This window comes from Rhinolophus ferrumequinum, chromosome 20, assembly GCF_004115265.2.
Source record: "Rhinolophus ferrumequinum isolate MPI-CBG mRhiFer1 chromosome 20, mRhiFer1_v1.p, whole genome shotgun sequence".
In the NCBI taxonomy this organism is placed as follows: Eukaryota; Metazoa; Chordata; class Mammalia; order Chiroptera; family Rhinolophidae; genus Rhinolophus; species Rhinolophus ferrumequinum.
In genome coordinates, this window is record NC_046303.1 from 4,679,724 (window position 1) to 4,692,153 (window position 12,430).

Genomic DNA, 12,430 nt, shown 5'->3' on the forward strand with positions numbered 1-12,430 from the left:
TCCACAGCTCCAACTACGTCACACAGGCAAAGGTAGGACTGTGCACATCCAAAAGGATGGATCTGAAAAGGTGCATGAAACGGTTACTTTATGCTGTAAAAGCCAAACATTTCTCGGGATAAAAATCATTTATTACTGAGCAGGAGATACATCCACTGTGCAGGTAGAAAGATCTTTTTAAAAAGCAAAGAAGGGCAAATAGGTTCTAGGAAAGAAATGGGTACTTTTTGAAAGAGTTGTTGCATCAGCTCCTCTGTGGTTTCTGACACGATGTCACAACAAATCCTGATAGTTATTTTGCCATTCCCCATCTACAGGTCAATAAGAATTTTCTGGTAAACACAATTTTCGGATTTTTAAAATATTCTGAATGTTATCTATCAATGTTAAGAAAATGTTATCTATCAATGTTAAGTACAAATGTTTTTGAGTGCAAACATGGATAAGGAAAACCTCTTGTGTTTATTTCACTAAGTACTTCGTGTTATAAACTGTGTGTTTGTATATATGTGTTTCATCGTAAGGTAACGCAAATGTTTTTGACCAACCCAAAATGACAAAATCATAATACATTCGTCAACAGACTTGCACAACACATTTATATGAAAGATTTTCTGTGACTCATATGCTTTTAAAGCTCATTCATATCACATATCTTGTGGTATTATAAACTGTGTGCCTCACCTTTTGTGCAGGTTCCAAATACTCCAAATGCACAATTTCCTATTGTAGTTTAATAAAGACCACAAATCGATCAGACTTCTTGCAAATTAATCAGCGGGGTCCTGAAGGATTTGGTTTTTTTCATGAGTAAAAAAGCCAACACAACTTCTATAATCGTATAGAACAATACATCTCCTCTGCCCCACCCCCCCTGGAAGCATCTCTAGACTAGCGGAGTTTGCAGAAAGAGCTCACTAAACACGGGTTGAGTAAACTGGGCTTTCTCTTGTGACCTCTGCCACACCATATACACACAACTAGTATTACCCAATACCGGAAGGCAACCAGCTCTGAAGCCCACGTCCCTGGTGAAATAAGAGTCCAAGTTTAATCACCTGGGCAAAATCTCTTTTATTGAAAAGATAGTCTATCATCCGGGTCCCCTGAACACAAATGCTGTCACGCGATGCATCCTGTAGGCTTTTGCGGGAGTTTATAAAGGTATGCGGGGCCATGATGCTCACTGGCACAGCAACCTTGTTCTGGTGACACAGAACCTTTTGTAAGGGAAGCTACGTGTATAGAGCCGAATTCTGTGCCTACTGTTGGTTCTCCTGCATGCCACCCACCTGTCACCCATTAAAGCTGGAGGACCCGACCACAAAGTGAGCCCTTTGGGCCACGATCCCCACACCCCTTGCCTTGGAGCTGGCCCCATCCCTGCAGCAGAGAGCTGGCCCCGGGGCGGGTTCACCGAGCACAGAACCGCTGCCTGCTGAAGTGCTGGCGCCAGTTCTCAGCCCAGCGGGCACCCAGCAAAGCAAGCAGCTCAGGGCTTGGCAGGTGCTCTGGGACGATCACGTCTCTAGTTCTGTGCCGAGTCCAGTTGGTTGAGTCGCTTTACGATCATGCTGTTGATTTTCTTCAGATCATCCATGTCCTTTCCCTCAGCTGTGAGTCTTCTCGACACATCGTCCATCTTGTTTCCGGTTTGAACTTCAAAACGGAAAACAGAGTGTGTTACATTGGTTTCCAGCACGTTCCAAGGGGACTGTTGGCAAACCCCCTGCCTCAGTATCCCACGCAGCCCAGAAGCCCAGGAGAGAGATTGCTGGAGACTGAAGTTAGCTATCAAGTGAATTATTTTTACAACCAGCCTGAATGACCTTTGCCAACTCCGCACAGATTCTGGCTGAGAAAGACCAGAAAAACTGCCAGCGTATCTGATTATCCAAGGTAAGTGATTGTTACGTTGTCTCATGTTGAGACCCATTCTCAGAAAAGGTGTTTCGCTTCTAATTTGGGAAATGCGATTTTTCAGGGGGTTCTAGCCTATTTGACATAGCTCTGCTCGTTCTGAATTGCCAGCCCATAATGCATGTGTAATAATTCCCTGCAGACCACCCTGATAGCAGACAGACAAAATTTTCAAAATAAGCAGAATTCCTGGCAGTAGAGTAACGGAGGGAATGGAACACTCTGAGGTCTGTTTATCAGAGTTCAATTTTCCAAGAAATGCAGCACAAAATCAGTACTTAATATTGCAGAATCTAATCATTTCAGGCAAGTTTTTTCCAAGGTATGTTTCAGAAACTAAAGATGTTGGTAACATGTCATTGGGCTTAGCCAATAACTAACTTGGGAAGGTAAACTCAATGACAGAGCGTCACCTTCCGACCTTGGGACAAATTGTTGCCCAGAAGCTGCTTCTCCCCCATGTCTGAAAAATTATTTTGGATGAATTGTGGTCCAAGACATGAGGGAATGGTTTTAACTGAGCTTTGCCGCACAGCAAGGCAGAGACGTCACTTGCTTCTGGGGAAAACATGAAGCTGAAGTAAATCCGTAACATGTGACACCGTTCCCCACTTGGGAGCCTCCTACATGAATCAAACACGGAAGAAAATAACATCCATGTTGGCCTAAGTCTGTTCCTGGGGACACTGGTTCCAAATGAAATTCCGAAAGAGAAAAAGGCTTCCATGTGCAAACAAGTTGGGAACTGGAAATTCACAACAGGAAACACCTTGAGCATTACCGAACCCAGCAATTTGCAAACTCATTTGACAATAGACTTTATTTCTTTAAGGCAACATTTGGTAATATCCCACGCACCTAGAACCATATTCTCTGGATCACACTGCCTGGCCACTAGAAACTCCTACCAGGGCCATGCAGGCATCTGTAGTAATCTATTCTTGCTGTCCATCATTCCTCTTTAGGACACAGATTGTGACAAAAATGTAAGTCCCATAAGAATGTCATCAGTATAAAATCATCTTATTTCTTTTGAGTAAAAATGCCACAGTTATAAAGAACACAAGCTCTTACACAGAAAGCAAAAAGTTTTCCTTATTAAAGACGAGCACATTCACTGACAGATGCCTGTGCCAACTGTGGCCGTAGATTTGGTTAAGGTTATCTGAAGGGGAGCTTTATTATTACTTCAACAGAGCTGCAGTGTCTCTGGAGCCAGACAGGCCTGGCTTTGAATAGCAGTTCTGCCTCTGATTATTAGCTGGGTAAGTGTGGAGGGTTGAACTTTCTGTGCCGTAATCTTTCATCAGTAAAACTGAAATATTAGACGCTACCTTGAGGGGTAGGGTAAGGATTTAAGATAATGAATGTATGTGTCTGGCACAGAGTAATTTTCCAATAAAAAGACATTCTTCTTTATTCAGGTCTTCTGTTTCTTAATATGACTTTGCCCTGAATAGAAAACACTAGGAGCAAATATAAAATAAATCCTATTTATCCAAGAGGAATATAATAATGGGACTAAAGTGCATGGTCTTTGATGTCAGGCAGGAGTGTCTTTGAGCCCCCGTTTGGCACTTATTAGCTGTGTGCCCCTGGGCATGTTCATTAACCTTTCTGTGTTTCCGTTTCAGCATCGGTAAAAACAGAATAACACCAGATCCTACACTATAGAGCAAATGAACATCCAGTGCTTAGCACAGTGCGTGGGAAAGAGCGAGCACCCACCACAAAGCATCTTTTTATTATCATTACCCTTCATCTTACTGCTTAATCATCCCACAGGGTTGCTCCCATGTCAGCAGGCATACCTACAATTTCCCAATAGTTCAGTCATTGTCCCAGATGGGAGTGGCAGGGTGCTATTGGGAGCGTCAGTTTACGTTGGCGCAACATGTCAGAAGAGTAATCCACGCACGTGAAGGAGTTGGAAACGGAACGTGACTCTACGTTATACACCTGAATTAGTGGACAACTCTATGCATTGGATGAAGACAACATAGAATTCACCGGAAGACGCTGCCTACCACTTGACCGGAGGGACTCCACGTGAGACATTCAAGCGTTAGAGAACTGTTTACTGCACATGTTTGTGAGCTTCTGGCATTGTGGGCTCATGCAGTGGGCACACAGTGACACTACGTGCCCGCGCTTGCCCTGTCTCAGTGTCAGCGCCAACTGCCAGAAAGCATTGACTTGTTACAGGAGCAAAACTGAACCAGCAGCTGCGAAGTCAGGGCGTGAGGCGATGGAATCGTGTCCGGGGTGCTTACCTATGAGGACTATCACGAAGGAAACCAGGAGCAGACTGACAATGAGCACGACGATTAGCGCCATAAAAAGCAGACTGTAGCTTCCATGTCCCGAGCGCGAGTCAACAGCTGGGATTTTCTCCTCTAGGGCTAACGTAAAGCAAACAAGCACCAACAGTGACAAAGCTCCTCAGCCGACAGCTTCTCAGCAGAGCTGAACAGTCCCCGCCATCAGGGATGGGAGTAAGGGACGTGGCCACTTCCCCTCTAGTCATTCTGGGAAGGGACGTTCGCTAAAGGCCTGGCTCTGGGCTGGGTGCCCTTTGTGAATGTTTTACCTTCTTCTATATTGGTATTCAAAGGACAAGCAGGGTCAAGCTATCTCCTTATCCCTGTTTGGAAAGTTCTTTCTTTGAAGATCTGTTAATACTGAACTAGCAGAACATGCGTTTTTCGTTTTTGGCAGGGGTGGGGGGAGGGGAGGAGGAATGGAGGAGATAAAGAAGTTAAGGGTTCAGAATGATGGAGACTCTACGGTCCTTTCCCCAAAGTGACCCAGGAGTAAAAACAGCTGGCCGTGGGACACCTCTGCTGGGTGGAAGGCGGAATGCTCTGGGCTGTGTCCCAGGAAACTCCTTTCGCTATAGGAAAAATCAGTTCAGCCTATACCTATACAAACGAAAAATGGCCCGGATGTATTTTGGTTTCTTAAAGCTGTTTTCATGACGGAAATGCTCTGGAAACAAGGTTCTTTTCCATGTTTTGCTGTTGAACTGAGAGGGCAGCCGTGCTTATAAAACAACGTGGTTCACCCAGACCATGAGCATTTGGTCATCACTGTGTGAGACCTGCCTAATAACACCCACATTCGATCAAATCAGAAATACAGAAACTTGGGGCAGTTGAGAGACTTAAGTTATTTCCATATTCTCTCCTACTTGGCGTCAGTCCCACACGCTGTGCTATTTGATTATAGAGAGATGGGTGGCTTACGTCCCAGACACCCTATGTCACCCCCTGAATAGCTTTTGCTTCCTGATCAAAGCAACAACATAAGCTGGCACCCAAACACCTACTTTAATTGAGACTGACTGCAATAAAGAAACAGGTGAAAATCCGAATACCTTCAAATCAAGAGAAAAGCAAGGTCAGAAGGAGAATAATAGATACAAAACTGGGACATTAAGACTTTAGAGTGCACGTGAAACAAATGTCACATTGGCAACACCTGGGATTGAATGTCAGCGTTTAAGAAGGGACAGAACTCATTTACAACATTTAGGGGACAAGACACACATTTAGTATTTAGCAGAAGTTTTGTTTTGCTCTCCCCCACCCCTTTTTTTCCTAGCCATTTAATTGGGGCAATTGTCATTTGTTAGTAGAAACCAAAGTTGACTTTTTTGCCCAACAACATTTTAATGATTGTTTTTAAAACTTGATCAAAAAAGTGTGGAACATTTATATTCCCAGCGACTCGCTATGAAGTGAGATCGCTCTAGGGACGTGGGCATCATCGGTGACTTGGATGTGGTCACTTGAAGGCAAACAGCTGCCCAGCGGGAAGAGCAAGACTCTGGGAGACCAGCTCTGCCGCCTCATCTGCTTTCCAGGGAGAGAAACCCCACCGGGACTTTCAAGAACTTTTGAAGACAAGAGTTCAAATCGTACTTCGGAGCCCCAGAAGCCCAGAGCCTGTGGGCATTTTGGTTCTCTATTCAGAGAACCAAAGCAGATATTGGCGAATGAGCACTTTCGGGGCCAAACTGTTATTCCCCCCCCCCGGCCCCGCCCCCATTCCCCACACCCTCAAGGGCAGATAAGCATCCGCTGGTTGTAGGCAGCTTAGAAGCTGCGGGCCGCTGGCCCTCGGAGAGCACACGTACGGAACAGGCGTTGAGATCCGGCAGGACAGAGGTTCAGTCTGTGTAAGTCGTTGATGGAATCCACAGCATAAAGCTTCCCGTCTCCGAGAATGCCCTGCGAGCCAGCGTCCTGGGAAGAACGATTCATTGTCCCTGGAAGAGTACACCGGTGTTAAACTCGAGGCTTCCCAAGAATCACCACCCATGGGAAACGGGACACGCACATACGGAACCAGCCACATAGACTGTTTCCAACCGAAGTCCTGTCCAGAAGAGAACATTTCCTTTCCGGGACAACTTTGTCCTTTCTGCTTTGCTTGCCAGGAAGCTCGGAGTCCAGTGCGTGGCCCAATTTTAAAAATTGTGCAATGCCTATACCCTCCCTATCTGCATATGCTCTTTCCTGCTCCTCAGATTTCTCAATTCTGCCTACACTTTCCTGGGCCTCCTTTTTATTTTGTAATTGGTTTTTAAATATTTCTCCTTTGTTACAGTGTTCACATCCTGGTGAGATGTCTCAAGTCTTTTGTGCAAAAGACAGTATGACCAGATAGAAAGATGCCATTTAACCAGTCAGCCTGTGGCCATAAAGATGCTGAGAGAAGAAGAGAACATTACGGCAAACCCTTGTTACTACATGAGGCTTTAATACGAAGCTGTAATTTTTATACTTCTTCAGTATAACATATGAGTCTCTCCCTTCAAATGTGTCCTTCAGCCAGTAGATGCTGGCTGTCCTCAAGACAAGATCTGAACAAGCTTAGATGCCACAAGGAGGAATCCTGCAGCTGTGGGGGGCGAGACTCCAGGACTTCTCAGGTGTCTGCCCTCTTGAGTTTCCGTAGACTGAGGTCACTTCCATAATAAATCATTTTTAAATTGAGGTTTACATTTAAAGTGATATTCTCTAATGACAGCACAACTTGAAGCAGCACTGGAAAGCCTGAATGGATTAAAAAGTTTTATTTTAAGACATCTCTCCAGCATGACAGAGAACTTGTGGCCTTTTACTCACGTGAAAAGAAGGGTCCAGGAAGGCAAATTCCAGTTACCATCAGAGCTTCCTCTTTTCATACAATGAGTCTAAGAGTGAGTAGGACGGGATTGTTTTAATCTGGAAAGAATTTTATAAGTGTTCCAGTCTAGCCCTCATGCTTTCCACAAATGAAGGAAATGACGCTCAGTAGGTAAACGCCCAAGATTATACATTTATCTGGTAGCTGCAGTGCTGGACTAAATTTTTTTTCCCAATAAAAGTTACAAACTAAAACAGGGTGTTTCAGTTATCCTGAAATTTTAATTGACAAAAACACAAAATTCCCTGAGAGTTTTAGGTAAGATACGACTGAAGCACTTTAAATATTCTAAACATAATTCTAAATATAAATATACTTCATGAAGCATTCCTCAGGGAGTGACGTGAAGTGACAGAAAAAAAAAAGTAGCAGCATATAGACTAAAGGGGCCTTAGAGATCAATCAAATCTTATCCTTTTACAGATAAAACCCAGTGTTGACTGATGGCAGGGTCACAGATTTCTAAACTATTTTTCTAGAAAGGTTTTACCCTTTATCACCTCCTCTTCATACTTTTTTATCCCAAATGCTAATATTTGATGAGGAATGAGGTTGGGTGAGTCACCGCAGTATCGTCATTCCAAACACGGCTTCTATTTTAGGCTTGGTGACAGAGGCAGGGCTCATTTCTGGATGTGACTTAATATCCTGAGCCTTAGCTTCCCCTGTAGGAATGTAATTACTCTTGCTTAAATCTCATGCTGAGGCTTAATCGATGTTTACAAAGTACAGGACTGGCTAGAAAATTATAACCACAAAACCGAGACATGCACCTAATAAAAATCTCCAAATTATCGGCCTCGCTACCGACTCAAAGCAACACGCAATCCAAAAGCCCTAACACAACTGAGAATAAGCTGTGAAGTGTTCCAAAAGAAAACGTCACGAGGTAGACAGATACTACTTCAGTGTATTTTTTAAATTAACTGCAACATGCAAATACAAAATTAAGAGCCAGCAGAGAAAACCGAGTTGGGGGTGTGTGGCCACCAAGTTCCTGCAAATGACGCTGAGTAAATGGATACAAGGTCACATGGCCCTACACCCAGGACCCACAGCTGTTTGACACCCAGTTGTTGCTATCTTTGGCCTCTCCATCTGAGGCCGTCTGGGAACAACCAGCAGGGCCGGAGAAGCCAGAATGTTCTAAATTCTGCTCCGCACTCACTCAACCCTCCTTCCCGACTCCGTGCGCAAATTTGCTCATTAAATAAGACCAAAGCAGTATCCTTTTTCATGGGATCCTTTCTAATACCATGAGCTGAAACGTAAGTAATTTCATCTTCCTCTGGCTTAGATCAATGCTACCGTGTTTACCCGAAAATAAGACCTAACCGGAAAATAAGCCCTAGCATGATTTTTCAGGATGCTCGTAATACAAAATAATCCCTAATGTATTTCCCCAAAAATAAGACCGGGTCTTATATTAATTTTTGCTCCAAAAGATGCATTAGGGCTTATTCTATATTAAGAGCATCCTGCAAAATCATGCTACGGCTTATTTTCTGGGTAGGTCTTATTTTTGGGGAAACACAGTAACAGCTTATTCTTTTTGTTATTTAGGAATTCTTTGACTACCTACAGATAAATATTCTGACAAATAAAGACAATTGTCGATGAAAAATTGCTTTGCTCTTTTTTCCCCATAGGTCCTTGGTATCAAACCACAGGAATAACACACACTAGCTAGTATTGCTTGCCACAGTATTAGAATTGTTGTAATAGGACTTAATTCAAAGCTAATAGGACGCTTTATGGAGTGGGTCATGGTGATTTGTTCTTTAATTCCGTTTCAGAGTCAGTGCCTCTTCATCATTCAGGAAGTAATTTTTAAAATCAAGTGTAAATCATTTCTATCAAAAGTTAAAAGCACACAGCACATGCATCAAAGAACATGCCAGCCTCAAGAGTCATAAATCAGTCTCAGGAGAGTAATAGCATGCAGATTACTTACAAAAATGTGAGCTTTGACTGCTAGGTTACCAGAAAACAAAACCAAAACCAAAAAAAAAACCACACTAATTATTCAGAAGCAACTACAATAAAACTGTCTACTAATTCTGTAGTTCTTTCTTTGCCTTCCTTCAGCGCTCGGGCGTTCCTGCAAGGTCCATACACCCCAGCATGAAACGGTATTTAGTGTTCATTTAGCCAAGCAGTGTAAGATTCCAAATACGGACTTTTTTCCATAATGTCTAAGATTTCTAGCAAATATATTATTGAAACTACACTTTAAAAAGAAAAAAAAAAACCCACCACCCCAGGTACAGCTGGTAACTGACACGATTCTTACTGGACTGCAGTTACTTCCTTATCTGGGCGATGCGGCTGTGTGAGCTGGCATACTTCCAGCCACGGAATGCCCCACATATAAATACCCGGTAGCAGGCTGGAGCTGCCACCCAGCTGGAGCTGCCAACTAGCTTGCACAGGACTCCAGACCAACCGGCAGACTACAGTGAACAGGGACAGAATAAGGTCCTGGCATTCTAACTAGGATGATGGCAGGTCAGAGGACCCCTAAGGCTTCCGGGAGCTGCAAAAAAAGATGGAGAGTGGGAGACCGCATGGCTACAGACGCACGGCAGCACTTTGTCTCAACTTCCTTGCCTTTCCAAAGCCTTTGTTCTGAGTTTTCATGCATTCTCCCTTCTCAGGAATGTCAGCCTTTCTCTTCTGTGGGTCCCTCACACATATGCCAAGCAGCTTGTGCCCTCTGGTGTGCGTTCAAGAAACTACAGTGAGAAGGAGAACAGCCATCCCACACACACACCCTGGTCCCAGACAGCAGGACGACCTACCCACCCCCCCAGGAGCCTAAGGGGTGGGCTGTAACCTGATACGTAGTCCTTCCCTCATCCTCCCTCCCACTGCAGTGACAAGACAGACATTGGTCATCCCTGAACCGTATTTCAGGTCAATTGAAAAACGTGCTGCACAAAACTCCCTTACATCTATATTTAGTTTGGACCTCACTCTCCTTTGGGGGAAAATGGATATCATTTTCTTAAGCTGCCTCTATACTAGAGGATCAATTCAATGAAGACCATGTATCTAGTGTCTTCTCAAAAGCACATTATACATGACAAAGCTATGCCAAATTTCTTGAAAAATGAAAATGTTAGCTATTAATCATGCTGTTTTAAAAATTATCTCCAAACTTCCTGAACTGTCTTAAACAATCTATCTTTTGAAGAAATAATAGTCTCAGCCAGAAATAACTGGCTAAATAATTTTAAGCACTTACTGTTTTGCTCTTTCCTATAAACTGGGAACCCCGTGAAGTATTACTCCCTCCTCAGGGATGGAGAATGGAGACACGCAGTTCCTCACACGCAAGTCTGAATTCAACCATCTTTTACACCAGTGAGGGGGCTGAGATTTTTATGGGCAGTTAGATGTCTGGAGAACCAATTAAGAGCAAAGCACGATAACCTACCTGGTTTTACCTATTATGTACCTGAAAGGCCACATCAAGAAGTGTTATTACAGGTCGCGAGAAGAGGTAGTCTTACATGAACTGTTTTAATTTGGGCACATTTTCACGTATTTCTTGCCTTTTCTTTCGAATATTGTATCTCACTGTATCTAGATTCAACTCCCAGAAAATTCTGTAAACGGCATCAAAGACTCGTCACAGCTATGAATTGTCCCAAAATTAATGCTTAAGCCTCAAAATAAAGAGTATAGTAAGCAGGGACCATTTTAAATTCCTTTAATACAGCACGATGCAAGGAATGAACTGGTCCACCATATACCGTTTTACTACTTTCAAGAAAACTCCAGCATTGTGATACATGGGAACCCCAGGAACCCCAACAACTACCTATCTAGAAATCTAATATGCACGTTAACACACCTTCACCTTTTCTTCTTCAAACCCCAGTACGAAGGCAGAATAGGAATAAAGATGACACAACTACAAGAATGAAAACTGGAGGAAACCAATACGCAAGAGGACTGTAACCAAGGCATTGACTAAGGAAAGGAGATGGTGGTCGGGACCTACCTGTCTTAGCAGACTCGGGAGGGTGGTGAGTGAGTGAGGTGACTGACCCTGCAGACTTCAGGCAGGAGTTGGAGGTAGCCGTGAAATATGGAGCTAAATACAGGCAGGTGATTGCAGGTTAGCCCCAAATAAAATGCAATAGAAAGGGTGAAAAATCATCTTAGAGAAATCTCCAAGAAAGAAAAAGGAGGAAGAAATAAGGCCATAGGCTCCATCCAGCAGCTCTAGCACCTCATGGAATTGCCAGAATGAAAAGTGTGTGTGTAGGAGGGGGTGTGCCCAGGACCAAGAACTGAGCTTTCCAGCTTGCCAGAGCCCACCAAAGCACAGAGTCACGTAATTTTAGAACAACTCTTAAGAGCAAAACAAACCAAAGAATCAGAAATAGAATTGCACCAGATATTATAACACTTGATAGACAGTAGAGCAAGGTCTTCAAAATTCTGGATTTTCTCCCTAGAATTTTATATCCCAACCCAAACTGCCTTTCAAACATGTACCATGTTTCCCCGAAAATAAGACCTAGCCGGACAATCAGCTCTTATGTATCTTTTGGAGCAAAAATTAATGTAAGACCTGATATAACACAGGGTCTTTATAATAAAATAAATATAATATCTGGGTCATATTAATTTTTGCTCCAAAAGACGCATGAGCTGATTGTCCGGCTAGGTCTTCTTTTCGGGCAAATACGGTAGACTCAAAATACCTGACCTCCCCATGCACCATTTCCAGAAGTTGCTGAAGGAAGTCCCACTTGAACAAGAAAGGAATCTAACACTGAAGCCACGAGGCCAGAAGTGTGAAATCCAACCCAAAAGGAAAACCAATCCAGGGACGATGAAGTCGGGAAACAGCTGTACATACTCAGATGAGGGCAGTCTACACTGAAACGGGCGTTCTGCTGGGCTGTGACCATGTGGAAAATAGACTAGCATTCCACAGACATGTTTGGGACTCTGGGAAGGATCAGTGATGTGACCATAAAACAAAGCTGACTCCCTGCTGACTGTGGTGTTGAGTATGGAAATGTAAGCACAGGAAACTCTAGTTCAGGAATGAACACAGAAACATGGTCACTACAACGCAAGTCACAATGTGGATTGAACAACCAAAAAGAAAAAAAATTGGGAAGATGAAGTAAGAAGGCAAACACCTTCACCTATTGAATAGGAACTTGTCAGGTCGGAAAAAATAAACTAAGCAGCAGCTGTTGGAGCCTCTTACTTGGAAACCAGAAACCAGTTGCTAGGTAAACACTAAGGTTGAATGGTGGTCTGGTATGAGGAGGAACGGGAAAGGATGGAG

General features: G+C 43.5%; 1 protein-coding gene across 5 annotated transcripts; it reads right to left on the bottom strand.

The window, feature by feature from the left end:
* Positions 1-1,062: 1,062 nt before the first annotated feature.
* Positions 1,063-9,444, bottom strand: LSMEM1 (leucine rich single-pass membrane protein 1). Of its 5 annotated transcripts, none has more exons than XM_033088043.1 (5): positions 9,370-9,444; positions 9,068-9,087; positions 6,059-6,190; positions 4,194-4,322; positions 1,063-1,659 (listed from the first exon to the last, which is right to left on the bottom strand). In XM_033088043.1, the coding sequence occupies exons 3-5, from the start codon at positions 6,183-6,185 to the stop codon at positions 1,529-1,531; spliced, it is 387 nt and encodes a 128-aa protein (XP_032943934.1). In that variant the 5' UTR covers positions 6,186-6,190; positions 9,068-9,087; positions 9,370-9,444; the 3' UTR covers positions 1,063-1,528. The 5 variants fall into 5 exon arrangements, 4 of the variants coding, with proteins under 4 accessions (XP_032943934.1, XP_032943931.1, XP_032943932.1 ...); XM_033088040.1 differs by lacking the exon at positions 9,370-9,444 and adding an exon at positions 7,053-7,120 and having other exon boundaries at positions 9,068-9,241; XM_033088041.1 differs by lacking the exon at positions 9,370-9,444 and having other exon boundaries at positions 9,068-9,241.
* Positions 9,445-12,430: the final 2,986 nt, after the last annotated feature.